The sequence below is a fragment of the Phalacrocorax aristotelis genome, chromosome 2, assembly GCF_949628215.1.
Source record: "Phalacrocorax aristotelis chromosome 2, bGulAri2.1, whole genome shotgun sequence".
Lineage (NCBI taxonomy): Eukaryota > Metazoa > Chordata > Aves > Suliformes > Phalacrocoracidae > Phalacrocorax > Phalacrocorax aristotelis.
In genome coordinates this window covers 46,627,582-46,654,164 of record NC_134277.1, presented here as the reverse complement: position 1 = coordinate 46,654,164, position 26,583 = coordinate 46,627,582, and the positions used below count along the sequence as shown (strand labels likewise).

Sequence of the window (26,583 nt, the reverse complement as noted above, 5' to 3'; positions counted from 1 at the left end):
TATATTGAACTACAGCTTTCACAGCAAATTTATATGAAACAGATTAAGCCCACATGATGTGTCACACTATTTTCACCCACTCCTTTCAGGGCGTTTACAAAAATGGGTACTTTATTAAATGGATCATTGCAGTTTTGCAGGATTTATTTTTAAGCTTATTTATATTTGGAAGCTACTGTAAGCCTTTTTACTATACAACTCTGAAATTTCTGAAACATGTAAAAGCATAAAAAAGCTACAAAAACATGTACAGTATAGTATATAAACAGACAGCAGAAAGACTACCACATAAGTGAGCATTAGAGTCTCTTTTATGCATTTCATGCTATTTTGAATGTACAGAAAATTCACGTGATGACATACCCCAATAAATAATTATGCGTCTTCTTACTTATATGTATCAAACCTTTTTTTTTTTAATCAAATGCAGCATCTGAGAAGCACCAGACAGCTCAATAAACACAAGTACCTTATAGAAAACATTTTAGAAGAACGTCTAGCTGCTTCATCAGAATATGAATTACTATGAAATCTCATGCCTCCCAGGATAAAAGTAATTTAGTATTTTGTTTACCAATTTTCTTATATTGCAAAAAAAAAATCAAGCTGTAGTACAACACTACAACACACAAAACCGAAGAAACTTGTAAATAAACAAGATCTATAGCACAAATGCATTTACAAACGGTTACAGCATAAAAAAGCTAGTCAGCTAGTTTTAGGAAAGCAGAAACGTGCACTCTTCTGGGACCACTGCAAGCTCTTCTCCGCAGTCTAGCAACGTTCAAGCCACAGTACTTCACTTGCTGTATCAAGTGAATAGCCTTCCAGTTGTTTGCAGTTTTGAGTAACACCTGGATTACACAGATTGTTATGGAGGACGTACACCTAAAAATTAGTCCTGGCCAGTCTGACAGAAGTTACCTGGGGTTAAAGATTATAAATAGAATTGATTTGGGTTTTGTATTTGGCAACTGAAATGCATGAAAGGTGAACTTTTCAAAAACTTCTAAAGGCTGCACCTAATTCATAGTGATAGACAGTGGAAATTACACACTTAATCTACCACCATGTCTGAAAATCTCACTTTTGGCTTTTGATTACATTACCATACAGTATTTCTGCAAAATACCTTCACAACCCAGAATACATTAAGCAGGCAACAGAGAACCAAAAAGTAATGATTGTAATTACAATTTTGAACATCCAAGACTTAGGTAGAACCATTTATTTGCAAATGAGACAATTCTGAATTTACACTGCTTAAGTATAGATTATGGTCTACACCGTGTATGGAGGAACTGTGTGTCCTGAATAATAAACAGCATGTAAATGATGGAACAGCAGTTAGGTTCTAAGCAGAGAAGAAAGTGTTCACCTCGACACTAAACAGTAAAAATAAAAATAAATTTAGGTAAAGCAACCTCACTCACTGAACATCATCTAACTTATCACAGACTAAGTCAGGAACATTGCAGGTAATAAAAATTGCAGTGAAAGCTTGAATAATGATCCAGAGCAGGAAGAGTAGAACTGTGGTTTGGCAAGCTCCCTTCATTTTACTACTTCTCACTTTCAGCCCACTTTACAATCATTATATTGTTAACACACCTTCAGTACCAATTTTGGTATTGACAGTTAAAACTGTTTAAGTTTTAGAAGGTCTTTCAAAACATTAGGCGTTTTAAGCATCAAACATCACCAAAAAAAACCTCTGGGCTCGAGCTCTTGAAAGCAGGAGGCTCTCAAAACTAATGGAGTTGGGCTAATTATTCTAGCTGAAGACTTTTGTGATTCTTGGCTCTTGTAAAAAGTAATAAAGTGAAACAGATTTGTACATTTCACCATTTAGACTCAACAGGAAAGCTACACAGGTTTTAATACCTATATTTTAGAAAACAATCGAGGCTTTCAAAACCATTATAACGACAGCTCTCGAGGTATATCTGCTGATTAATAAACCTCCAAAACAAACAAGTCTTTTCCTTATAAAGACAATTAAAGAGGTTACAGTTTCAAGTTAATATATTTTCATAGAATTAGAAACTGTAATTTGAGAAATCTGTCTCCAAGGATTTCCAGAAGTACTTACATTATTCAGTAAATTGCTTCTCCCCAGTACTATTGCCTCAGGGTCATTATTTTCCACATCTACACTTTGCTTCACAAACAAGCTAGACAAATCTTCAAAGTGTGTTAAAAATTTTAATCTGCACATTCATAAAACAAAATGTGTAACTAGAGAGCAAAGAGTCATTCCAAATGTGAAACCTGTCCCAAAACCGAATTCCTCTGTCTCCATGTCATTTGAATTGAATCTCTTCTGAGTCTTTATTAAGAATGCATTCATCCCCTCCTCTCTTCCATTAAAAAAAACAACCACCATAAATGTCACTGTTAAAATAATTTTCCTAATATGTCCCTTTGATATATCAATCTACTCCTCATCCACTTGCTCCACTTTGACAGAACTAACTCTCCTCACTGCTTTGCCAAATAAATGCCATCACTGTTTCCTTGCCAGCATGCCTCTCCCACAAAAATAATTGTTCATGTTGCCACACAGGTAGGGAAAAGCTCTCCATGAACACCTGTAAAAAGTATCCTGAAAAAAAAAAAGAGCTTCTGATGTATAAAGAACATTTCATTAAACCATGACCAGGCATTAGTGAGTCATCACGATCACATCTTCCTGGGGGGCTAAGAGCTCTTCATTAGATCTAACTGTGATTACATCTGCTAAAATACCTGACTATTTTTTACCACGTCCTCCAGATCCTAATTTTTGCTATCATTTTAATATTGTACTTTAGTGCAACAGAAAGTATTAGATAATCTTAGCTACAGATATCACTATTTGTCTCCTATAATAGTCACAGTGAGAAACTGGAAATGTAGTATGAACTGTATCATATTTAGAATATGGTGTTGGGGAGGGAATATATTTTGTGGGAGTGAGTTCTTCTCATGACTGTGTAAAGATGTATTGAAAGCTGTATTCCACATTATGAAAGTTTCATAGTTCCACATATTCTGAATGAATGTAAACTTTAAATTTAGTAAGATGTTCTCTGAAGCCAACCTAGTCATTTGAACACCTTTTGTGTCCTTCCGAAGACGGCTGAGTGTTGCCTTGGAAACAAAGTCTGCTCTCTAGTGTGCTCATTTCAAGGGATCCAGCCAATTCAAAGTCAAATTTCCAATTGCTAATTTTATACCTGCCACAGGTGCAAAAGTTCTTAAGATTAGAACAGAAACTTAGAACAGAAACTTTGTTTGCAATGCTGTTCTCTGACAGTGTACCTCTTTTTTTCTTCCCCTGCCCTTGGTGAACTACATCATTCTTGTGTAATACTCTGCAGGAAACTTGATTGTATACTTCCCCTGTGTGTAAGAGGGTGATTATGATGATGGAGGAAACAAACCTAAAAGTGAGAATGGAAAGACCTTTAGGCATAAACAAACAAGTGGATACAAATAATTTTAGTCCTAGTGTTTGTTAAACTGATCTCAGATATTTATAAAGAGAAAAAACCAGGATAACAAGCAAAACCACCCTATGCTCTATTTTTAGGCGTAGACTTTTTTTATATGTATCTAAATTTAGATAAAGTATTTGTGAAAATTAGGACTGCCACTTAAGAAGACATTCCATTCATCCATTTCTGTCAAACCATATTGTTTGAATAAAGCTTAAAAAAAGACACTGACACTACCAAGCAGGGTCTTCGATAGGGGTGATACATTTTCTGAAGCTCAAATTCAACCTTGTGTTTACAGGTAAACACAAGGAGTAAATGATGAGCTATCTAATTTTGTCCCTTCTTTGGTCAAAATATAAATCCTGCTTGAAAATGAAAGCCTTTATATTATGGACCAGGTTCTTAGCTGGTGTTTATCCATGAAGATATTCACACTTTACCCTAAGGGAGACTTGTCCCAAGATGCTCCATACAGTAAACAGAGATGGGTGGGTTCCTTCATAGATTGCTCTTAACTCAAAGTTAGGTTCCTGTTCTGAGTTATCTTCCAGAGGAACCTCTTTTTCTGCTTTGTTCAAGGAGCAGGGGAGAGTAGCATATCTATAATGAATTCTCCCAGTATGTCTATATAATATTTAGTGCAGGTATTTTACTTTCAATTATATTAGCTATGATAGCAAAATGCTAGCAGTATAAAAATACTTCCAATTAGTTATAGGAGTTTTATGCTGTTAAAATATTTTTTCTTCCTCACATGCACAGGACTCCTTCACTTTTATACACATCCACTGACTTCAACGATTTAAGGTGTATGGCAAGTATCTGTACATGTGGATATACCAGGCATTAGGATTGTCCTTAGACAGTACAGAAATGTTGTCCTTTGTACAATAGCCTAAGTAGCTAATAACTTGAGTGTCTAAAAGCTTTCCAGCAGCGTGCATCTTCTCAAAGCCACATAAATGTCAAGCTCGTCGCATTTGTGCAATGATGCTTTTCTTATTCTAATTGAGCTCTGTTTGGAAAATAACATTATATTATGTCACATTGCTTACAGATTCACCATGTTACTGTAATCTTTCTTTTTTTTTTTCAGCTGAGTAGTTACAAAGCACACCCACAGAGCATTCATTCAATCATCAGTCCAGCCTTCAGAAACTGTGGTTTCCACTCAGCTGTAAAAGAATCACTGGCTTGACCTCCTTAAATCTGTATTCTTTATTCCCAGTCGGTGAAATTAAACCAGAATCTACTCCAATATTCCAGGGCTTAATATATCTAAAAATTTCTCATAACCAGCCTAGACTTTCTAATCAAACTGTGGAACTCCTATCTCAAAAAAACACATGAAAGTAAAAGTGATTTTTCAAGAGATGGAACAGCTCATATAGATAAAATTATATCTCCACACAAGCCTATGCAATATTAGGGCCATAAGCTGCACATATACCCAGAGGGAAAAGAATGAATACATTTTAAAAAAAAGCTGAAATAATAAAAGTTAAATAAAGCAGCTACTGAATGATTCAGTATCACAATTACTATCAAAATTGTCATTGACAAGCTGATTCAGTATTACCAAAAAAACAATTATAAAGGACACACAGTTATGTACAAATGCATATGCACATGCAGGTGTTTAGGGATGTGCACAGGAGTTAGTGTATTAGGAAAATACAGAGGTACTTCAAAAAGGAAATGTGAGAATTCAGGAATCTCTCAATATTTTTTCTCCTGTGAAGACAATGAAGTGCTTGATTTTGGTATCCATGCGAAAATTAAAATCAAATGAAGGAACATCTTAGGAGTGTGCCATGTGCAACTACCTTTCCTGTCACTCCTTCTTCTCCCTCAACTTTCAATTTCAGGTTTCAGCATTCAATCTTGTTTGCACCAGGCTTTCTTTCCAAACCAGCACATTCTGTTCTCATTGAAATGAAGGCCTTTGAGAACTGAGTATTTTGAGTGCTATAACCAAAATGTGTTTATAATGAGGGTAAATTAAATGCAATTTCATCTAGTTGAGAGACTGGGAGATTTTGTTCAAATACTGAATATTGTGATGAGTGAACAGCACAATTCAGAACAGATTCCTTTCTTCCTCAGTTCTTTGTTTGTGTCCTAATAAAATCAATGTAAACAAACTGCCTAGCAGAGCAAGGCTGGCATGGGTACTTAAATTACTTTTTTCAGCTTGTTTCTTTTCCTGGGTTAATTCCATTGTCACTGTGTGTAGAGCTGTGGAACACTCATAGTGGCAAATAAATGGATGTTTTCAAAATACTCACTGTACAGGGACTTTAAAATGCCTAATAGCTGATTGGAGTTCAGGGTGAACTGCAACAAGGCAAAGAGTCCATTTATTAAATCACATCCATGAAACTCGCTGCATCACAGCCTAACAATGTCTCTCCCATGGAGATTATAAATGCTAAGGTAAGTAAAACAAAGAAATTAAAACCTGAAATTATCACAGAAGTCTACACACCCAAATGAATAAAGACAAAAACCCTTTCAGGACAAAGCACAATGGAAAGAGTAAAAGGAAAAGCAGGTATAAAATTTGAGAGAATTGGGCACGAGACCATTTTGCTACCAAAAAATCCCCACAAACCACATTTATTTCATAGTCAGGGACTCTTTTGTCAAATAAAGGTAACAGGCTGGCTGTAGATTGACATACAGAGCTAGAACACAGCTAACTCTTTTGCCCTTTGTTTACCTACAAACTAAAGGCTAAAGAAACATTATTTAACTGGTTCTTTAAGTTATATTGTCATATGGATTTTGCTGGTGATAAACTTGACACCCATGATTGCTGTGGTCTGGCTGTCCTGAAGTCCCAACTGGAGAAGGAACAGCCAGCTATCATTTTTTTATCAATAAGGCATCAGTAAGATATAAAACTCTGTTGAGGCAAAGAATTTGAGTGCAGGCTAAGATGAACAAAGGCTATACATCCAGAAAACCAACCTATTACTACAACACATAAATAATTATTCTTCTGTAACTAACTGTCCACAGAGACCTCACTCCCAGTGATGAGCAATGAGTTACCATGTGGACAGGAGGTGTGTGTGAAATGTTCCATTCAAACAGAACAGGGACTGCAGGACAGCTTCGGGCAATCTTCCTAGACACAGGAAATTGGAAGAGAGATCTTCCTCAAGGAAAAGACACAAAACTCAGTTTGCACTAACAAAGCAAAAAGGAGTGGCTCACAAACTAGTCAATGAGATCCTAGCAATTGTGAGGTGGCAAAATGTGTTTTATGGGACTGAATTCAGGAAACAGGCTGCAGCAACTTCTGCCAAATGTTTCTTTGTAGAGTTAACAGAAAGCTGAGATTGCCAACAGACCGGAATATGAGAAAGCTTTTCACAGGAGGTTAGTGATTAACATTAGACTGCCAACGGACAAGTATTTCCTTCAACTTACTTAGCAAGTGAGCCTACGGAAAATTTTGTTCTTTGTTTCATGGACAAGAAGGTTCTGACCTATAGCTGAATGGTCCCCCAAATTTGACAATGATTCGTATTAAGCCATCTGTAACACGCCAGAAGAAACCATGCTGGATATGAATGCAGATCCCAACCACAATTCTGTGCAGCAGGATCAGGCAAAGGAGGTAATGGGGCTATGGGCTAGGCTTACATATTAGCAGAGTACTAGCACAATCTGCATCATGGTAACGGAGCCTTAGGCATGTCCTTTTTTCTTAGGATTTTCAGGACCAATGTGATCAGAGGATGCAACATCCAAGAGATGTCTGATAAAACATGTTCAGTTTAGTTAGATGTTTGACAGGTACAGAGGCTTCAACTTAATGTGGTGTTGAATAACCCAAGACCAAAGCTCCTGGTTTGTTTGGATAGTGACCATCGTAACGTTCTTTTGCCAGTTGGCCTCTGGAACCCACAGGGAGGACATGCCATCTGTGTTCCAGAACATCTGGATGAAAACAAGCTCCTTGCAAAGACCCCGTGCCATTTGTATATAGGTATTCTGCCACCTCCCCCATCTCTGAGTGAGTTTTTGAGATGAGGCTGAAGGATGAAAGAGAGTACTCGTTCGCAAAGCTGGATTCAATCTTTCCAATAACTTAAGGAGAAGAGAACACCTTGTAGATCTATCATTTGTTATCTATTACAGCTCCTAAATTCAGGGATTTCAACCATTTAACCTGTAATATAAACTAAATTTGGCACACTGTCAAGAAGGTGCTGTAGCTATCTGACCAAAAAATGAAGAGTCGAGCTCATACTGCTACCATTAAAATGTGCTTCAGAGGGTGGAAAAGGTTCATCATCATCGAACACCTTTCAGTCTTGATCTTAAACTGTGATGGATTAAAAAGCCTCAGCAGATTTCTCCCCACCTTTCTTTTTTTCCCCTTAGAGAACTATTCATGCTTCTATTTGGAAGAGAACTGCAGTTGAATCTACAGAAGATTTTACTAGCAGTATCAAAAAAAGCTAACAAAAGCTGGGCTGCAATTCTTTTTTTCCAAATGCAAAGAAATGCTTATTTGGACTGTATATAAACAGCAGGTTCCTCCTGCTGGGCCTAAAAACTCCCACCATATCAAACACAGGTTTGAAACACATTCCACTGCAATACAGTGTTTTCTATATGGTCTGCTCTTTTAAACTGATACTCTAGTCAAAATAAAATTTCAATTATTTTCTTATGGCATTTGGTTTTCTATTCTTACAAATCATTCTATTACTTTCTAATAGAGTCAAACACAGAATCTTATGCAAACCTGCTGCCACTGCTGCAGAGTAATGCAGATGCCCATTTTCCAAGTGCTCTCCGTGTTTCTGGGCTGGTTTCAGGCGAGCGGTGGTTACTTTTGGAAGAGCAGCTGGTGACCTGAAGCACCGGGGAGCACTTATGTAATGTGCTTATACACCTTACGTAACTTCCATCTACTGTGACAGCCAAGCCATCTCCCAGATATTTAACTATCCGACAGCTCTTCTCTCCAACTCTCTCACTGTCCAGCTTTTAAGGAGATATTTTAAAAAGCTACTAACAATCCTGCTCCCCCTTCACCCCCCCAGAAGCTCCCCAGATTGCAGACACTAGTGGCATCACGCTAGCTACTGGCAGAAACAGATGAGGTCTCTGTGTTTCAACATTTTCACGTACATCCCCTGCAAGTAAGCCCAACTTTAGAAAAAAAAAAAAAAATAATCACATTGTACACAAACTGCAGCCACTGTTTCACAGCAACAGTAACCCCTGTTTTTAGAAATGTTTCTTCTCATTCCTCAGTAATCCAACATTCAGCTAAGTGGATGACAAATATCAGCTGAGGGCGTTCACTGAGGAGGAAGGAAAAGGAAATCTGTTGTGTGGTACTCATCTATTAAAAAGAAAGTTACAACTTTTGAAGAAATCTTGTGCAAAAACAATTCTTATCAATTGAATTATTTTTGTTGGCTGGTATCAATGCAAAAAACCCAAGGCATTTTGCTCTTAAGATTAGTTCTATTTGTCTTTTCTAGGATAGTTACACAGTACATAATGTTTAATATTTTCAAGCATGTTTGCTTATAATTATTTACAGCTTGCAGAAACCAGTATGTGTAAGCAAGTCTTTCAGAAAACTACAAGTGTAAATGACTTGAACTCATACATTTTGGTCAACAAAAATCTTAACTCCAAGCACACTGCTGTAATGGAATATTCTCATTTTGCACCAGTACTATTATATTGACACTGGCAGAATACAAAAAGCCATGGTAATATTGTAAGTGTAACACAGATAGCATTCTTCTTGAGTGCCAGCTGTAGGAAAGTAGAACCACTATCTTGTTCTTGTCGCTGAATCTGGGACCTCAGTTGCCAGATATCCTTTCTTTAACCTTGTCAACAAAACCACAAAACAGAATTTGAATTTAAAAAGTAGCATTTAGCAGTAGCATGCCTAGAAACACACTCAGAGGATACAAGATAATTTGACCTAAAAAAAGCTAAGAGGCTTTGGGCATTAAAGCAGACTCTCATGTTTATCTTAGTGCAACAGTTTTGCCCTCAAAGCTACCCGGTATGATTAACGTTTGCTGGAAAACATTATGCAGACAATATATGAATAAAAAGAGAGTAACTTTTAAATGCACCTAGTCCAGGGAAAGCAGCTGCCTATATTCAGCTGAACTTTTTTTAAAAAAATAAAAATTACATATTGTGACTGTAAAGATGCCTTTACGAAAATAAAGGCATACACTAGTTACAAAGGAGAAAACGTAACTCAACTGTTAGGCAGAAAGCACGGGCTGCAGAAATCCGGCTATGCATTATGGAGGTGCTGGCCAGAACTCCCTAAGCAAAACGTGCCCCTTGGAAGGCAGGAGATCCCAAACAGCAGAAAGATTCAACCTCTTCGTGTTTCTGAGCGCTCCTGTCATGAAACAAATGCTTGACCCTTCTACACATAAATGCCTCTGATAAGAAAGCTAATATAGCTAATTACTAATGGAGTATTTATTTTAAATTTATATTCATAATTACATTAAAATTTTAGATGCAAAATTTTGAGTCACACCTGAAAATAACTAAATAAATTAAGCAATATAAAACTATTGCTCATCAATGCAATGTTTTCTTCTTCTATGAAGTTAACAGAGTTTAGATGATGGACTTTTAAGTGTCCCAGCCCCAAGTGACAGAAATTACCTTAGCTGTTTTAAGAAACTAAACAACGTCACTCACTATGTTGTGGTATAACTGCTCAGCATGCTTCAAATACACAACAGGCCATGAAATCAACCACCACCAACTTCTGCATAATTCATCTAATGACAGCTACCAAACTGACAGTTCTCGGACTTTTCCGTTTTTAGCAGATTAAAAAATTTTCCATGAAGAAAGGACAGGAAAGTACACTCAGTGCCTAATATCCCCCCCCATGGTGGCAAGGAACCGATTAGGTAAGTTGGTTCACATACCATTCTGTAGTGGAAGACCAGAAACTACAAGAACCTTGCCAACTTGAAGTTTCCCAAATCTGGTAATCAGTCTGGCTTTCATTGTGTTAGCAAAATGTTAACCTGCCCTCCAAGAAAGAGGACTCTCCACACCAATTCACATTATTTGGCCATCTATACACGAACGGAGGGAAAAAAGGAGTTAGCTAAAGCCCTGAAACACATGATTTGATTATACTAATTGTCTTAAAGCAAATTTGCAAGCATCATTAACAAGCTAAAAGCAAATCAGGCCATCATGTTTTCCACAAAGCCCGTAAAATAAAATTACAGAAACTTAAATTCACAGATTCCAGAAGCCAAAAGGACTTCCACGATCATTCAGCCAAACACCTTCTCTCATATATAAAAGCTAAAGAATTTTTCCATCAAACCTGATTAGAGTATATTAAGGCATCTGCAAATAATCAACCCATGTCCTTAGCACCGAGAATAATGATTTGTAGCACTTCTTGCTGAAGGACACTGTGGACCCTAAAGCTAAAAATGGTTCAAAGTAAGACAGAACACCACCATGGAATAGAAAAATCACTGAAGATTACTAAATAGGATGAAACTGCATGTGGCTTAACAAAATCAGGACTACAAATGACTGGAAAGCGGCAGAGTTTTAGGAGGAAGCACAACACCTAGTTGCTATGCTTTCCTCCTGTTTCCTAGATATCTGTTTGTAGCTGCTGATAGAGATGGGGTACCGTCTTTGATAAAAGTTTGGGTTGCCCTTGATACACTCCCTTCCTGATCGGGTCCAACATTCACCTATTTTCACAGATAAACAACTGTGCCTACTTTATGTAACATCTAATTTCAGCCACTGGGCCACATTACGCTTTTATCAAGAAGGTTAAAAAGTCTCCCTCTGTCCTTCCATGCACTAGTAAATACATACATAACAAGGCGTCTCTCAACCCTTTTCTTGACAAGCTAAATAAATTGAGTTTTACAAGACTCACGTCACTAAATAACCTCCCCTGTATTATGGAAGCTAAGGTTACAATCTGTTGGTTCAGACTGTCACATAACTCAAGAGAATCATTTGTACATGTATTGAAAAAGAATTGCTGATACTGGGAAAAAGTGCTTATAAATGTACCTATTGTAGATACGGACTTCTTCCCGTACACACACCTTAAGTGTGCATTTACTCATAATATATCATACTAATAGCTGCAGATTTCTTCATCTCCTGCATTCTTGGTATGGTATCACAGCTCTTTTCTGATTTCCTAATCTTAAATACCAAATTATAAGGCCAAACCCAAGTTCCTTTGGGAATACAAGTGCTACCAGACCCCTCCAAAGGAAGCTTGCAGCTTGCTTTGGTGGGGCATAAACATGAAACTGAGAGAAAAGCAAGTTGAAACTTCTGACTGACACCCCATGCCTGATTCCAGCCAAGTGGCTCAACACAGGGACACAGTCCTGTTGCCTGATCTGGCACGGGATGTAAAGGGGACTCGATCTCCCTTCCCCTTCACACACAGAGGTTGTGTCTCTGCTCATTCCTCAGGAGCTGGACATCCTGTCACGCTCTGTTAAGGGATCAAAGTTTCTGCAGTCCCTCATCATTTACCAGTTTCATTTCAGTCAAGTAGTACCCATCACTGAACAACATATCTCCACCATGGTTACACAATAATAAGTGAAAAAATTACTTCTCATTTACAATATATATGAAATACACAGACTCAATTTTGCTGGTGCTGTCCTGCCACACATGTATATTCAATTTAGAGTTAGAGCACCTACATCTCTGCTAGTGACAGAGGCAGGGCTTTTTGGTTTTGCCCATGCATGGCATGTTTTCACAAAGAAAAGCTCACATACAATTTAATGTGTCCCAGAAAACAAATAATGAATTTTGATTTATTTTAATCTTCCAAAGCAAGTAGGGAAAACCCAAAAACCTCTCTGACAAAGTGTCACTCTGGAGGAAGCATTTATCTTAAAAATATGACCCTTCATGGTCTACAAGGAGCTTCAGCTATATCACTAGCTCACCATGTGGATGTTGGACTGGATAACCTCTAGTGGTCCCTTCCAACCTATGTCAGTTTATGATTTTACGAAATCACAAACGCTTCAAGGTCATGTTTAAACACAGTCTAGGTATCAGTCCGGATATTGGTAGAGGGCAAAGTTAAGACATAGCAAAGTTCTTTACATTATGGATACAGCAGGTCTTAGAAAATGGGTGTTGACACAGAACATGTATTTGCTAATTATCTATGAACAAGTGGGTGGTCTCTGTTCTGACAGAATAGAGATACACCTATGTCAGGCATGATTACTTTTCAACTAACACAGATGAACATATGTAGAGTTTGCAGAAGCTTTCTGCCACACTGGAATTAAAACAAACAAGCACACCTTTGTTGGACCAAGCTGCTTCACATCCGTCTGTTCACTTGGAAGGTTTTCCTCAGCACAAATTTTACTACATTCAAATTTGTGAATTAACACAAATTCTGAGAAGCAGCAAAAGAGAGCAAGGGGACAAAACTGAGCTGCCAAATAGCATGCATAAATTACAAGAATGTAAATTAAAAATGAATTGGTAATTTGTTCTAGAAAATTATGAGTGGCACAAAAACCCAAAGCCAAAACCCAAATGCTGCCATATGTTGTTCAGCTTGTGGGACCTCAGTGGCTCCTAGGGGACAATAATTTGTCTAAAAGTCAATCATTTGCACCACCTGCCAGGCAGGTATCCCCAGTAAGAGACCTCAAGAGCCAGAGGCATTCAAAGCCTGAAACCTCCTGCAGTGCAGTCTTTTGTCTACCTTTGGAGAAGAAAGAACAACAATTCCACCCATCCTCAGCTAGACAGAGAATGAGAGAGAAGAGAGTTAAATGCTTTAAAATAATTCATTGCTAACACTAAAAGGGTTCACAGGGGGGAAAAAGTAATCTTAATGGATATTATTAGTGCAGAGCAGTAGTTGGAGAGCTAACTGCACAAATTATCTCTGCTTGTGTGACAGGGATCCAAGCCATACAGGACAGGGTCCAGTCTGTGATGGTCAAGGGACTGGCCTCTGCAATAAAAAATCCCTTATCAGATTGAATCTCAAGCCGTATGTGCAGCAGAAGGTATCAGGAAAGACAGTGCTGGAGTGAATTCAGTAGGGGATAGATCAAAATGTCTGCAGAGCATGTCTCCTCTCTTACTCTGAAACACAGTCCTTGACTGTACTGAGGGATTTTGACGTCTCTTGCAAATTAAATGAAAATGTTCTCTATCTATGTATACAGTGTTGACACTGTTTACGCCTGGGTTTTTTGTACATATCTGTCATTATAAAAGCAGCTGTGGCCTACCTGTTAAAATACTGCACCTCTAACTTACATGTTCAGGTGAACAACACAGACTGAAAAAATAGGGAAAATAATACAGAATGAACATAATTGCTAATTTTCATCTCGTCTGCTGAAAATCACCCCTCTCAGTACATTTTCAACTACATCAACTCTTTAGATCCTGGGGCAAGAATCTAGAAACATGAAAATGCAAGAAGCAATGGCCCATGAAACCGCCTTTACAAAGTACTCCATGATGAAAGTTTGAAAAATATTTGCATAAGGACTACTCTAACTTACAAAGATAATATGTTATATATATGTCCTCAGTAGCACATTCAAGTATTCATGGACTCTGTGCAATTTAAACAAAATTTATACATATACCACACTTATTTTTATGTTATTCAGACAAGCAATTATATCTCATGTCAGAACAAAAATTATCAATCCATATATTGCAAGGACTTGCCTATCTGGCACGCATCTTACCCACGTCACTGAAATGGCAGATACATAGCCGAGTGCTATTTCTCATATGACAAAAAGTATGTCTATTCCAGGCAGCACCAACAGGCCTACAGTTTTTCAAGTTCAAAATAAAACCCCAGTGGCTCCATAGGCAATGTATCATGTTCAATATTTGTTCTTAGAATCACCATGATTGGGCTGCACAGCACATGCAGACACTCAGTCATGGTGCAAGTGTCATCACTAGCAACACACGGACGTGAACCCACTTTTAATTTTTTGTCTTTTTTTCAGGAATTCTGTGGCTTCTTCCCGCTTTTTGTTCTCCAGCTAGTCTTAGAAAGAGTTCTCCCTGTGGGAAGGATGACAGAAAAATCATCTTTGGAAAAAAAAAAAAAGACAAGAACTTTATTTTCTTTATGGTGTGTGCAGGGGTAACCAGGTAATATTTAAACATCTGAAATTGGACTGAAATAATCACCTCTGAAAAGCTAAGATGTATCCTATTTGCTGTCTTCCTGCTCATAGAGAAAGCTTTCCGGAGTCAATGTTAATTATTTCAATTAAACTAGCATTTCTTTTAAAGGCTTGTTGTTCTCACTGTGATTTTCTAAGGTGGTATATGGAAAAGGATATTTAAAATGAGAAAGGCACGTAGGAGTCCACAGCTGCTTACAACAAATACTACTTCTTTTATCAACAAGTTCTATTCAGTTCTATAAAGTTAGTATCCTTATCAAATCATGGAAAGTGTAATCTTTTGGGATTCTTTTCTTTTGAAGGAATTTTAACAAGACAAGAGATTTCATTTTTTCTCTTGCTCTAGTCCTTCACCTTCCCAGTAACAGGTGCAACCATTATTTAGAAGTATGTAACAACAGACACATGAATGCCCTGTTGAAAGCTGATTACCACAGTTCTTGAAACAAAATTTTATTGTGCACTTCACTCATTTGTATGGGAAGTGGAATAGCCTCTCCCCTTGTTCTCAAACCAGTTCTCAAAACAGTTCACATATAATTGGGATCCTCTCTGGGTTCTTAAACTATCTAAGTCTGATGTAGCTGCAGTATTCTTATGGTAGGAACAATTTTAACCTAGTTTTTATCCTACCCCCTTACTCCATGCTTCCTTGTTGCGATCGCATCTTGTCAATGATCTGGGATGTCAGGCAAAAAGAGAGGACTAACTGATTGATGTTCATTCCATCGCCAGGCTCTAGGTCAGGATTTGAGAAAGGTAAAATGGGTTATCCTTCCAGAGAGGCTTAGCTGTTACAGAAACATAATTTGATGGACAATTTCACTCCTGGCAATAAGTCACAGAGAATGGATTGCTGGAAAAGAAAATTACACCTGCTGGGAAGTTGGTGCATTGTTTGTTTCTGTTCCTATTAAGAGCATGCAAAAGTATCACGTACCATCATGTTACACTCATATCCATTTAAAAGTTTATATTTATACTGTTAGCTTTCGAGGATCCAACTTTTAAAAGTTTCACTTATCTGCAAACCAGGCAGACTTGGTGTCGTCTCACCTTCAGTTGAAAAGTCAAATGGGGACACAAAAACCTTCTTCCCAAAATGAACGGGGTTTTGGTTTTGCTTTTTCTTCTTACAGGATCATAATTTCTTTTGGGTTTGCTAATACTTTTATACTGAAAGTAGTTTCCAGAAACATACCCTTGAGAAAGGTCCAGCATTAAGGAATTAATGTTTAAAATAAACTGTCAAAGCTACGTTTTAACACAATCTGGTCTCCTATGACTGGGTGCAAGTCTTCCTATGCTTAAAAAAACATGTTATGAAAATATAATAAATTTTACTTGCATTATATCCCTGCTGCTACCCAATACCTGCAAATGTTACATTAAGGCATGTCTGAAAGCATTCTGACTATTCACTAGGGAAAAACTGCATTTGCAAAGTTAAGTTAATAGGTTTGGATTCTTAAAAAAAAAAAAACAAACCCACCCTACAGTGAACAGTAATGATTAGTAATGGTTCTATTTAACGTCACCTGTGACTTATATCTGATTACACAAACCAGTAGAGCCTATGAAAAAATGCAGCCACACATTTTTTTGCTGGAAAAATGAGGTAATGCTAAAACTCTCTTTTTAATTTTTTTTTTTTAAGGAACCATACTATTTTTAAGGGTTTTTGTTTTGGTCAAAACATAAAGCAAGTGCTTTATTTCATCTAATTCTCTTTTAGCCTAAATTCAGTGTTTGAGCTCCAGTTTCACCAGCCTTTCCTACAGGTCACCTTGCAAATCTGATTATTTGAATGAAATCTTACCATTTCAGCTACTTGCCTTTCCTCCTGTCTGACTGCAGCCTCGTGTTTGCTCAGCATTGCCTGCGAGCACAGAACAAGCTTCTGTTTTTACTATCAGTGGCATTTTGAGGGTAGTCCTGAAGCTACAGGTAGCCCTTTTCTGAGCCCTTTAATTCTGGTAATTATAGTACTGAATGAGGCAGTAATCCATAGAGTTTGTTTCAGCATCATAAAAACTGTCTTCAGTTCCCATTTTACAAGATAAATAAGCAAGATGTTAAGTACTAATGACTCATGCTTTCCCAGTGTTAAATGGTAAAGAAAAAAAAAATCCTGTTCTCTTCCTCCCCCTGCCAAAAAAGAAGGGTCATTTCTGAGGATCACTGCCAGTTCAAGCAGCTATGTTGGTCCATCACACCCATGGTCATATTCTGAGACACATGACGTGTTAGTAAATAGAAGATCTCTGCAAGAACAACAGCTTGAACAGAGGCATGGAGCAAGCAAAATGTTGCCCAATGCAGAAGACCCTTAAGTTAGCAGTATCTTTGTTTTGCTCTGAGATACAGAAAGCTGTTCTCAGAGAGGCTAAGCACTCTAACAGGACAGGGGCCAGATGGGCCAGCACACTCAAACTTCTGGAAAGGATATGATTAGTACCAGTGAGTACTATTCCTAGGAGAAACAGCAAGGTCCAGCCATTGCAGTCAGAAACCAGAAAGCTTTTTAATTATTAGAGCTGCTGCAGTGGAGTGAATTGCAGTGTTGAAGCACTGAAATTACTTAAAGTAGAAGGTTTTTACAAGGGAGAATAGTAATTTTACATGCCAGAATACCTGTAAAAGGAAGGAGAAAGAGTCTAACTTTCTGTATGACTGCACCTAGGCAAAGAGACACCCTGCCTCTTTCTGTCATTGTCTCACCATCCCTTTCAAAAAGAAGCTAATTAATGCACTATCATGTTTTGAAGAAGCTTTTGGTCAACACAGATGATGCAGAGATCAGTCACAGCATTCTTCATTTCTTGCATTTCCTGGAGAAGGAACTGAGACACGAGACCCATTTTCAGGAAATGGGTGACATTGCTGGAGAAACCTTAGTAATGTCACACCTAATGCTGATTTCGAAAACTTGTTATTCTCCTATAAATCATTAACGTGCACTACTGACCTCACTCTAAAGCAATTGAAGAAATTGTTCGGCAATATTCAGAGTATGCCACTGCCATTAAGCACTTGCACGTAGATGGTACAACCACCATGGGATATACTATATGAAAGAGCAAAAGGTCTTTCCCCATTTGGCCCAGGCTGAATGACTACATTGCTTTATCTCACTCTGAAAAGAAATACACTGAGGGGGATAAAGGAGGCATATTTTCATGGCTGCTGTTCAATAAGCTTGATCCTTTCCAACACTGGCAGTTGAGGAAGAACAACAACTGTCAATCAGCTGACTGGGCCCTTTGCTCACAAGCATGTTATCTACCTAGAGTCTCTTTCTGGTGGAGCATTTACAGATGGACACCAGACACCCAACAGATGGACACACTTCTTCAGAGGAAGCACTGAAAAGCTTCACTTAACAGAAGGAAAAGGCATTCCTGTTAAAAGGTACTGGCCACCGATGGCTAGAACACATTAAGAAAGGAAGCTAGAGCACAGGGATAATAGGATGTTTATAGATTAAGTCACCTTGGAGGTAAGGGCTGGGGAGAGAACTGCAAAGGGATGCAGAGAACAAAAAACCTCCACATCTGCATTTCTGCTCCAGCTTAAGGACAATTTCTCCTTCCACCGCCCATAGTTCCTCTGAAAAAGCAAAAAGCGAACTCTTGCAATAAAATTTATTTCTCTATTGTTACTATCAGTTCTATGTTTATTCTGCTGAGACAGTGAAGGAGATTCTATAAGGAAAAACACCTTTATACAATTCATATAATTTAGATTTTTTTGATGCAAAAGTACCATAAAAAACCACAAGCATTTTTTTATCAACAAGCTTTTGTTTTCAGAACTAATACTGATACTGTCTAGGTAGTTGCACTTCGTGAAAAGATACACCATTCTCCACCATTTAAAACTTTATTCTTCATTAAAAAATGGCTACTAGTTATACACCACATTGGAGTTGTTACTCTCTGTATTCCATGCGCAGAAAATAATGCATGAATAATTATTTTCCCCCCATAATTATTCCCCTCTTGTTTGCTTTTTGCCTGGGTCTCGTTTCAGTGCAGAAAGAAGGTATTAATCTGATGCTTGCCTCAATCCTCAATTGGAAGAAGGTAATACCAGGAAGAACCTGAAAACATGACTGTAATCTAGCCCACAAAATGCAAGTTATGCTGTTTAACCTGTGGTTTTCTTGCATTTCTGGAACTTAGACCTTTTATCAGAATACACTGCTGACCCTTCGCCAACCATGAGGTCCTTTCGTCTATTCATTAAGCTTTGATCTGTCCAGAAACTAAAATGCTTATCAGTGTAGTTTTCACTGTCACTGCCCCGAAAATGCTAGATAGTGTCCTCACACAATGTTTACAGCATTGGCCCTCACCTACGCCTATGGAAATTCCTGAACCACTGAAGAATTAACTGATTGTTCCCTTGGTGCTTGCAGGCATACCTGTACTTGGTGTCTCTTCCTTAAAACAGGACCTAGACCAAAGAGCACGGCATGCTTCTGCTCTTACAAGAAATAGATGCAACAAAGCAGAGTGCTGCAAAGAAGCAAGGGGAGTCTCGGGCATGTCACCCCACTTTACTAGCTAGCTGCTGCTTCCCTAAGAATGACCACAATTTTCACCAGAAAAGGGTCCATCACCCCAGCAGCAGACATTACCCAGTTCTAGTTGCCCAGTATCCCAGATTCCTTCCGTGTGACAAACTGACAACACTTTAGGGAGCGTGAATGCAATTGCTCCTGCTTCTCTTCCAAAAATCGTGATCCATATTCTCCTTAGTCCTCTATTAAGGAGTTCACATTAATTTATCCTCTGCCCCGGCTGCCCCCCAACCCACCCCCCTCCAAAAATAGTCTAACCAGCCTCCTCTATCATTCTTTACACCGAAGGACCCAAGAGAAATTTGAAACAAAGTCTATAAATGTAGCACATTCCCCAATTTGGATTCAGAAAGGTTGAAGTATTTTGTTTTGAGTTATGTCAACAAAACATTTTCAAAATAGAACAAGTTATTACAATCCTTTCAACAGTCTTAACACAAACTATGCAAAGAAATGTTTAAAAGAAACATTTCAGAACTTCCTAAAAAAAACCCCTCTTTAAGTTTGAGAACTCCAAAACAAGACTGTCATTCCAATGTAATTTTTTAATTATTTCATTTTTCACCATATAGGAGGTTTTAACAAGCTCTAATGATGATCGATCATTTCTATTAGGGAGCTGAGACACTATATTCCATAAAATCCTTTTCAAATAGGCACTAACTCAGTCTTCAAATGGATCTGAACACAGAATAGTTACAGTCCCACTGCAGGTTGAAAAGCAATTAGATTATCATTAATGAAAATGTAAAGGTGTTCACACTGTCTAAAGTTAAGGGTCCCAAGCATAATCAATACAACTGTTCAAAGCAGCTGTAACAGGAGATTTTCTCTCTGGGCAATATATATGGAACCTAATAACCTATTCTGGCATCTTAGAGGTTTACATTCTCATAGTGTTAAAACCTTTCTAATAGCTACATCCCAAGACAGCAGTATTTTAAAAGTGCACATGGTAAAACACAACAGTATGCATGTCTGGATAGTATCAAGAGAGGAATGTGCACAAAAATATATAAACCAGTTTCTCTGGTGATCCCACAACACATTTGCCCCAGACTTTTATGTCTGGGTCTTTTTAACAGTTGTTTGGGGGGGGGGGGTGGGGTTTGTTGGTTTTTGCTTGAAAGATATACAGCTTAAATTACCATGTTACTGAGAGCTATCAAGAGGAAGGACGTGAAAATGTGCTTCTAAAATAAATGCTTCAGTATCTTTTTGCACTGCCAATGTATTACTTTTAAATGCAGATATTTTTCACTCTAAAAACCAAGGCACCAGAAGAAAAGCCCAAATCTCTCTATGTCCATGGGATACATAGCACAGTATCAACCAGAGAAAATCTAAAAAGGTGATGGTAGATTCTTGTGTTTGAAGTACCTACCACAGCACCTAAAAACCAGCCCATGTTCTTCCTGAATGCTGTAGGAAGACTCGGAACTGCCAGGCTTCTGGTTCTTACTCAAATTCAGACTAACTTTTCACTACTGAATTAATGAAGCAACCCTGAAGAACTGGGGATCAGGCATATGTTACTGTAGGGAATGCACAGGCGCAAGGATAGGAGACAAAGTCCTAACTGCTGACATGCACACTCATACTGAAAGATACTCCAGTTGGCACATTATAACCAACGGTGACTGTATTCACTTGAGCTTAAGGTTCCAGTGGATGGCCTAGTTTTGCCTGTCTACAAAATGAAAACAGATAAGGAACAACTAAAACAGAAATGTAGTCCTGTTCCTTTTAATATTATCTAAAAAGGACATGAGATTCACGACCAGCTCCTGGTAACTTGACATTGACATACTAGAGAAAGGCAAAACAAAACTATCAGGCATTAGATTCTAATGTAATTTGGATTTTGTTTGCCATGGCTGATGATGGAAGACAGCACTGACCTCAATAGCCATGTTCTAGCATCACACAAAACTGGGGGATTTTAACTAGAAAAGGCAGTGTATTGTTTACAGGCTCAGTTTGTCGAGAATTAAGAGATCATTTTGTCACATGCAGCTATGGTAGATGTTTTAAAAAGTAATCTCCAGTTCTACAGGAAAAAACACAGTATAGATGAAGTTACACTCCTGCACACAAAGAATATATTAATGTAAAACCATGCATTGCAGTATAAAAATATCTGAGCTAACAATAAATAGGTGAACTAGTCTCTGCAGCTCCATGCTGGTTTTTTTTTTTTTTCCCCTGATATGTAAGCTAGCTTAGAAATTCTATCTAGCACAGTACAGTCAGAAACTCCTAAAGTATGCTGCCATTGCAAAAACAGCTCTCTAGAATCCCAATATCCTACTGAAGCTAAACCAATTCTCCACCTTTTGTGATCTCCGCTAGTCTCTCTATGGAATCATTTGTTAAAACAGAAATCTTCAGTAGAAAAAATCTACTCTGAAATATTCCAAAATTGCTTTGGAATGCCTGTTAAGTATATTGTGAAATATACCTTATCTATGCAATAAAATGAGAATATTGTATGGACTGGAAAATAAGACAACACCACCTTTCCCCCATATACACTTATTTCTCAAACATTCTTTTTAAAGTTCAGTCTGTTTACAATTTCTGTTTATATTAGAGCTAAGTTAACTGTTCATTTGTGTTGATATTTCAGCAATGAAAGAAATGCTAGTGTTGCAACAACAAATACCTCCAGAGGATGAAACTAGGTTTCAAGAGCCCCAGTGTCCTTTAAAAGCAACAACATAAAGTATATTTGGACACACAAGGACAACAGACATTAGAAGTTGCCATGTTACTAGCCATACCAGAAATTTCAAGCTGTCTGAAAAGGAAGACCATTCTCCTGGTGTTGACTCACATACGTTGGTGGGTTGAAAGGACAGATTGGTTAAAACTTCCAGCTCTCTGCTCCCCTTCTTAAGCGGTGATGGATTAACAGAAAATAAAGCAGTATCTGAAATGCTACATTGTACAACCCAATGTGTAGCAGTAAACCAGTGTTGTTTTCTGTTTATTTAATACCCTGTGCTGTACACTGTTCTACTTGCACCTGTTTCACGCTCCACTCAGCCACACCATCTCTGCCTCAGCAACCTGCAGGGCAGGGGTGGAACAACTTTAGCTAATCTTAATATAATGTAAACAGGAATTTCGAAATCACCGGATTTGCGTATTTATCCACCTCAAACAAAAGCAGAATCTCCCTAGTTTATCTTTCCTTTAGGCCACCAACACTTTTAACTGTTATACAGATCAGTTGCTCTTACCTGTTGTTTGAGAGCCTCTAGAGATTCAAATTCCAACTTGGCTAGTTTTATCTGAATATCTCTTGGTTTATCCGGTATTACAAACGCCAGGATAAACTTTATTGCCAGTAGCGAGTGCTAGGAAAAAAGTAAAAAGAAAAATACTGTTCTATAGGGTTTGAAGCAAGGAGAGAACAGCATAATACTATTTCCAAATTTTAGTAATAGAGGTATAAACAATTATTTCTTGTGACATGTACAACATGGATAGCATACCATAACCACATTGAGCCTCAGCTACTCCATATTTTCTCTATTTACAGTCATTCATAATTTGAATATAAACACAGTTTGGCTTATTTTCATAGTAATCCTGTTTTCACTATGTACTATAAACTTCTAATTCCATTTTTTATTTGTGATTCTACATAAAGTAATAGCTTTTCAAACATATTATTGCTGCATATAAATTAAATTATGACACACAGCACACAGTTTCATAATGAAATTTACATATACACACACATCATTAGATGCAATTATAACATACATACATGCATGCACCCATGTGCGCATGTCATGATACAAATGAAAAAAGCACATTGTAAAAAACATGAACAAACCTAGAATTTCTGTGTTAGAGGAGTTATTAAAACCTAAAAGCACCCCTGAGAGAGCATTAGAACAAAACAAAATATGATCTTTAAAGAAGCGGTACACTCATGAACGAAACTTTCCGGGAAATGTAGAAGCATTCCAAATATAAGATGCCAAATTAGTCGTAATTTATCACAAAAAATTATAAACTTATTTAAGAGATAACAAGCATAAAGTTCTATTGAACCTAGTCATTGACCAGTCTTTAAATTTCACTTAAACATGCAATCCCTCTCATCTCACCAAAAACAACTGTCAAACTGTCAAGTCAGTGGTTTTGTTTTTTCATTTTTGTTTCTTCATTTTTGTCAAATATAAGCATAATCTAAACAAGAATCATTAAATCTTATTTTATCAAGGGCTGAGCTAAAGTATGCTGCGTGTTTGCACACAGGGACTTGCTCCTAGCCATGAAAGCCCTGACCAATATAAGGCAACACATATATTTGTGTTTAACTTTAAGCATGTGCTTAGGTTCCACTGACACAATGATACTCAGACATGCTTAAATTTAGATTGCATGTCCAAGCCATTGATGAAATTTCCCTCAACTTTTATAAAATGGAGCAGATCAGTGCTCCTTTCTGAAATACGTTTTGCTGAACTATATTATCTTGATGCACTTGGGTACATGAATAACAACGTAACAGACCAAAAATCCCTGAAATTCTGGACTTACACAAACAAGAAGCTAGCAAAACCACTACAGACTTGACAGGACTGGTAGTGAAACTCTAAATAAGCCGATTCCAATAAACAAGGAAGAGTTAAACTCAGAAATCAGATAATAGTAATGAGTAAGAGAACAACAGCAAAGAGCCTTATATGAAACTATTTTAAAAACTGTATTATAGAAAAACAGTTAGTAGGTCTGGGAAACAAACTGTTAGTGCAAGGAATAATACTTTAAAGATGTGAAAGGAAGGCTGAAAATTAATGTAACACTAATACATCATCAGTGAAAACCTGAACACAGATTAAGAGGTTAATGAAGCAATTAGTATTTCTGCTGTGTAATGCAATGGTAAGACCGCATTATTAAAAAAGACTATGTCAACAGTAAAACATTCTCCCACTCATACAGATTTTGTTTTCCCACTCAACTTAATAGTGTCTGCTGTTAAGGAACTTTTATGGGGGGGAGGGGAAGAGAGAGCGCGCAAACAACGTTGGTTTATGCTAGAAATACCTAACAGTAAGAAGGTGTCTCAGAGCTACCGTTGGGGGAAACTCTTAAATGGAAAAAGGTAAACTGTTGAAGACAATAATAAAACATAAGACAAACAATACTCCTGTGCAGAATAGAGTCATAAGGTATTACAGGTTGAAGGGGAGTAACTAATCTACAGATAAAATTTTGGTCTGGAAACAGGAAAATAAGGAGAACAAATTTGGACTAACTCAAAACTAGATAACAGGATTAAGGTAAAATCTTACACTAAGGCAAATCACTGACAGAACTAGCAGAAACCAAGGGATTTGGACAGGGGTATTTTTCTGAAAAGTTAAAATGGACATTTCAGTTTTAAAAAAAAGACTCAGCATCACAAAACGTAGCTTCTAGCTGCCCAGAGTCCTTTGGACTGGGGTTTATCACACTTTGCTAAATAAGAGAAAAAAATTGTAATTTTTTATCATATTAAAGAGCAAGAATCAGATTTTGGAACTGTAATTGTTCAGCCACTGCTTCTTGAAGAGCCTTGAAAACATAAGCCAAGCTAGTAACTTTACAATGACTTCAAAGTAGCTCCAGATCCAAGTAAGTCTTAAGAAAATAAATCAAAATCATTTCAAGGAAATGTAAATATTATTATGGAAGACAGAGACTGACTGCGTTTTTCCCTTTTTTGATAGGGGTGAGGAACAAACAGGGTAAGAGACATCTAGGGAAACCAGAAATAAAACCAACAACAATGCTGTAGTTAATCCTGGAAAGCACTGTATTTTTTAAAAAACAGCTTTAGAAGGGCAACGTGTTTTAGCTACTTCACCATGTGACGAGTTTTATTGTTGTATCAGCTGATCAGAGCCCAGCAGCTCAGCAGTATTCCAGAGATGGCTTTTTTTGGCAACAGGCTACCTGTTACCACATGTATTGAAAAATGCCTTTGACACAAACTGTTTGTCAGAAAAGACGACAGTTTTCATGCTAGCGCAACTCATAGTCTGTGAACACGAGGATACAGCTTCAAACACGAAGGTGGAACCTCTGATTCAGAAAGCCTTGAAGCCAGAGAGGGCTGCTTGAAAGTTGGAATCCTGATGGAGAAAGTCACTATATTTCCTTGCCCTACTGTCATCCTTTTTCCTAGGCATCCACTATGAGCCACTAAAAAAAGATAACTGGGTTAGACAGGCCTTTGGTTTACCCCCTCAGAACAGCTTTTTTGTGTTCTTTTCCCTCCCACCAAAACAAAGCTGCATCAGTCAAAGTGCTCAAAAGTGCGTGGGATGTCTCTGTGGAAGACTGTGATCTTGAAAAACATGTTGGACTTAACAGACAGCAAATTCAGTTCAGTTCTACCTCATAACTCCCTGTGAACCATCAGAGCAACAGCCTCCCTTAGATAACTTCTCCAGCAAATTAGGAGTAATATTAATAAAATCAGGAAGGTAACTGGCAGAAGTTATAAATGTGGGCCATATGATACAGGCAATCTCTTTAAAAGAAAATTTATCTAATCTTATTAACAGTTTATATTCCATTTTAGAATTGCCATTTGACCAAGGAAATGTAAGTAGTTATTCAAAAGAAACTGACAAAAAAGGAGGGAGATGAGTAGTTGCCTTCATTTTATCATTCATTTTCTGTATGGATTCCTTAATCTTGTTTTAGTATAATTCTTCCAAGTCAGATCCATGAAGAGGAGCCATCTGCTTTCAAAAAAAAGAATTGCCTTAAGAGTACATTATAAATCACCAGAATGGACAGCAAAATTCCCATTCGTAGTATAAAGTTACATTAATGCTAGTATGAATATATTATAAAAAGAAAATACTGAAGTTTATTAAAATTTGCTACATAACTGGTGCAAATGTATTTGTCCACTGCTAAAATTTTGTCACAGAGTTAGGTTTGGGGTTTTTTTTGTTAAATCAGATTACAAACCCAACCATTATTTCTAACTGCAACTATTAAAAAGCTGTGTTGTTTCCAAGAACATGCCCTTTGTAATGATTACAAGAGGACTATTTCACTGCGAGCAAAACCCAGGATAACATCCACACAAGCTGTAAGCTCTCTGATGCCAACAGCAAAGTCCCCTCCTATTATGCAATCTGCCAAGCGGGCACAGAGAGAAACAGCAATGAGTCTCTCCCCCTTGACAAATGCAGTGCCATCAAACTCTTTGTGGTCTTGTGCCAGGTGCTTAGAGAGCCAGAAGAAC

The 26,583-nt window shown here is 37.6% G+C and overlaps 1 protein-coding gene across 5 annotated transcripts in view; it reads right to left on the bottom strand.

Moving 5' to 3' along the window:
• The window catches only part of ANO10 (anoctamin 10), a 136,107-nt gene that overhangs the window by 22,323 nt on the left and 87,201 nt on the right, over positions 1 to 26,583 (bottom strand). For 4 of the 5 annotated variants that reach the window (XR_012658974.1, XM_075083325.1, XM_075083324.1 and 1 more), the window contains one exon: positions 22,559 to 22,675. The exons of the other annotated variant lie outside the window; for it this stretch is intronic. Coding sequence is in view for 3 of the 4 variants with exons in the window: in XM_075083325.1 (XP_074939426.1) it covers positions 22,559 to 22,675 (117 nt within the window). In the remaining variant the exon portion in view is untranslated. The remainder of the gene's footprint in view (positions 1 to 22,558; positions 22,676 to 26,583) is intronic. 5 annotated transcript variants of the gene reach the window in all.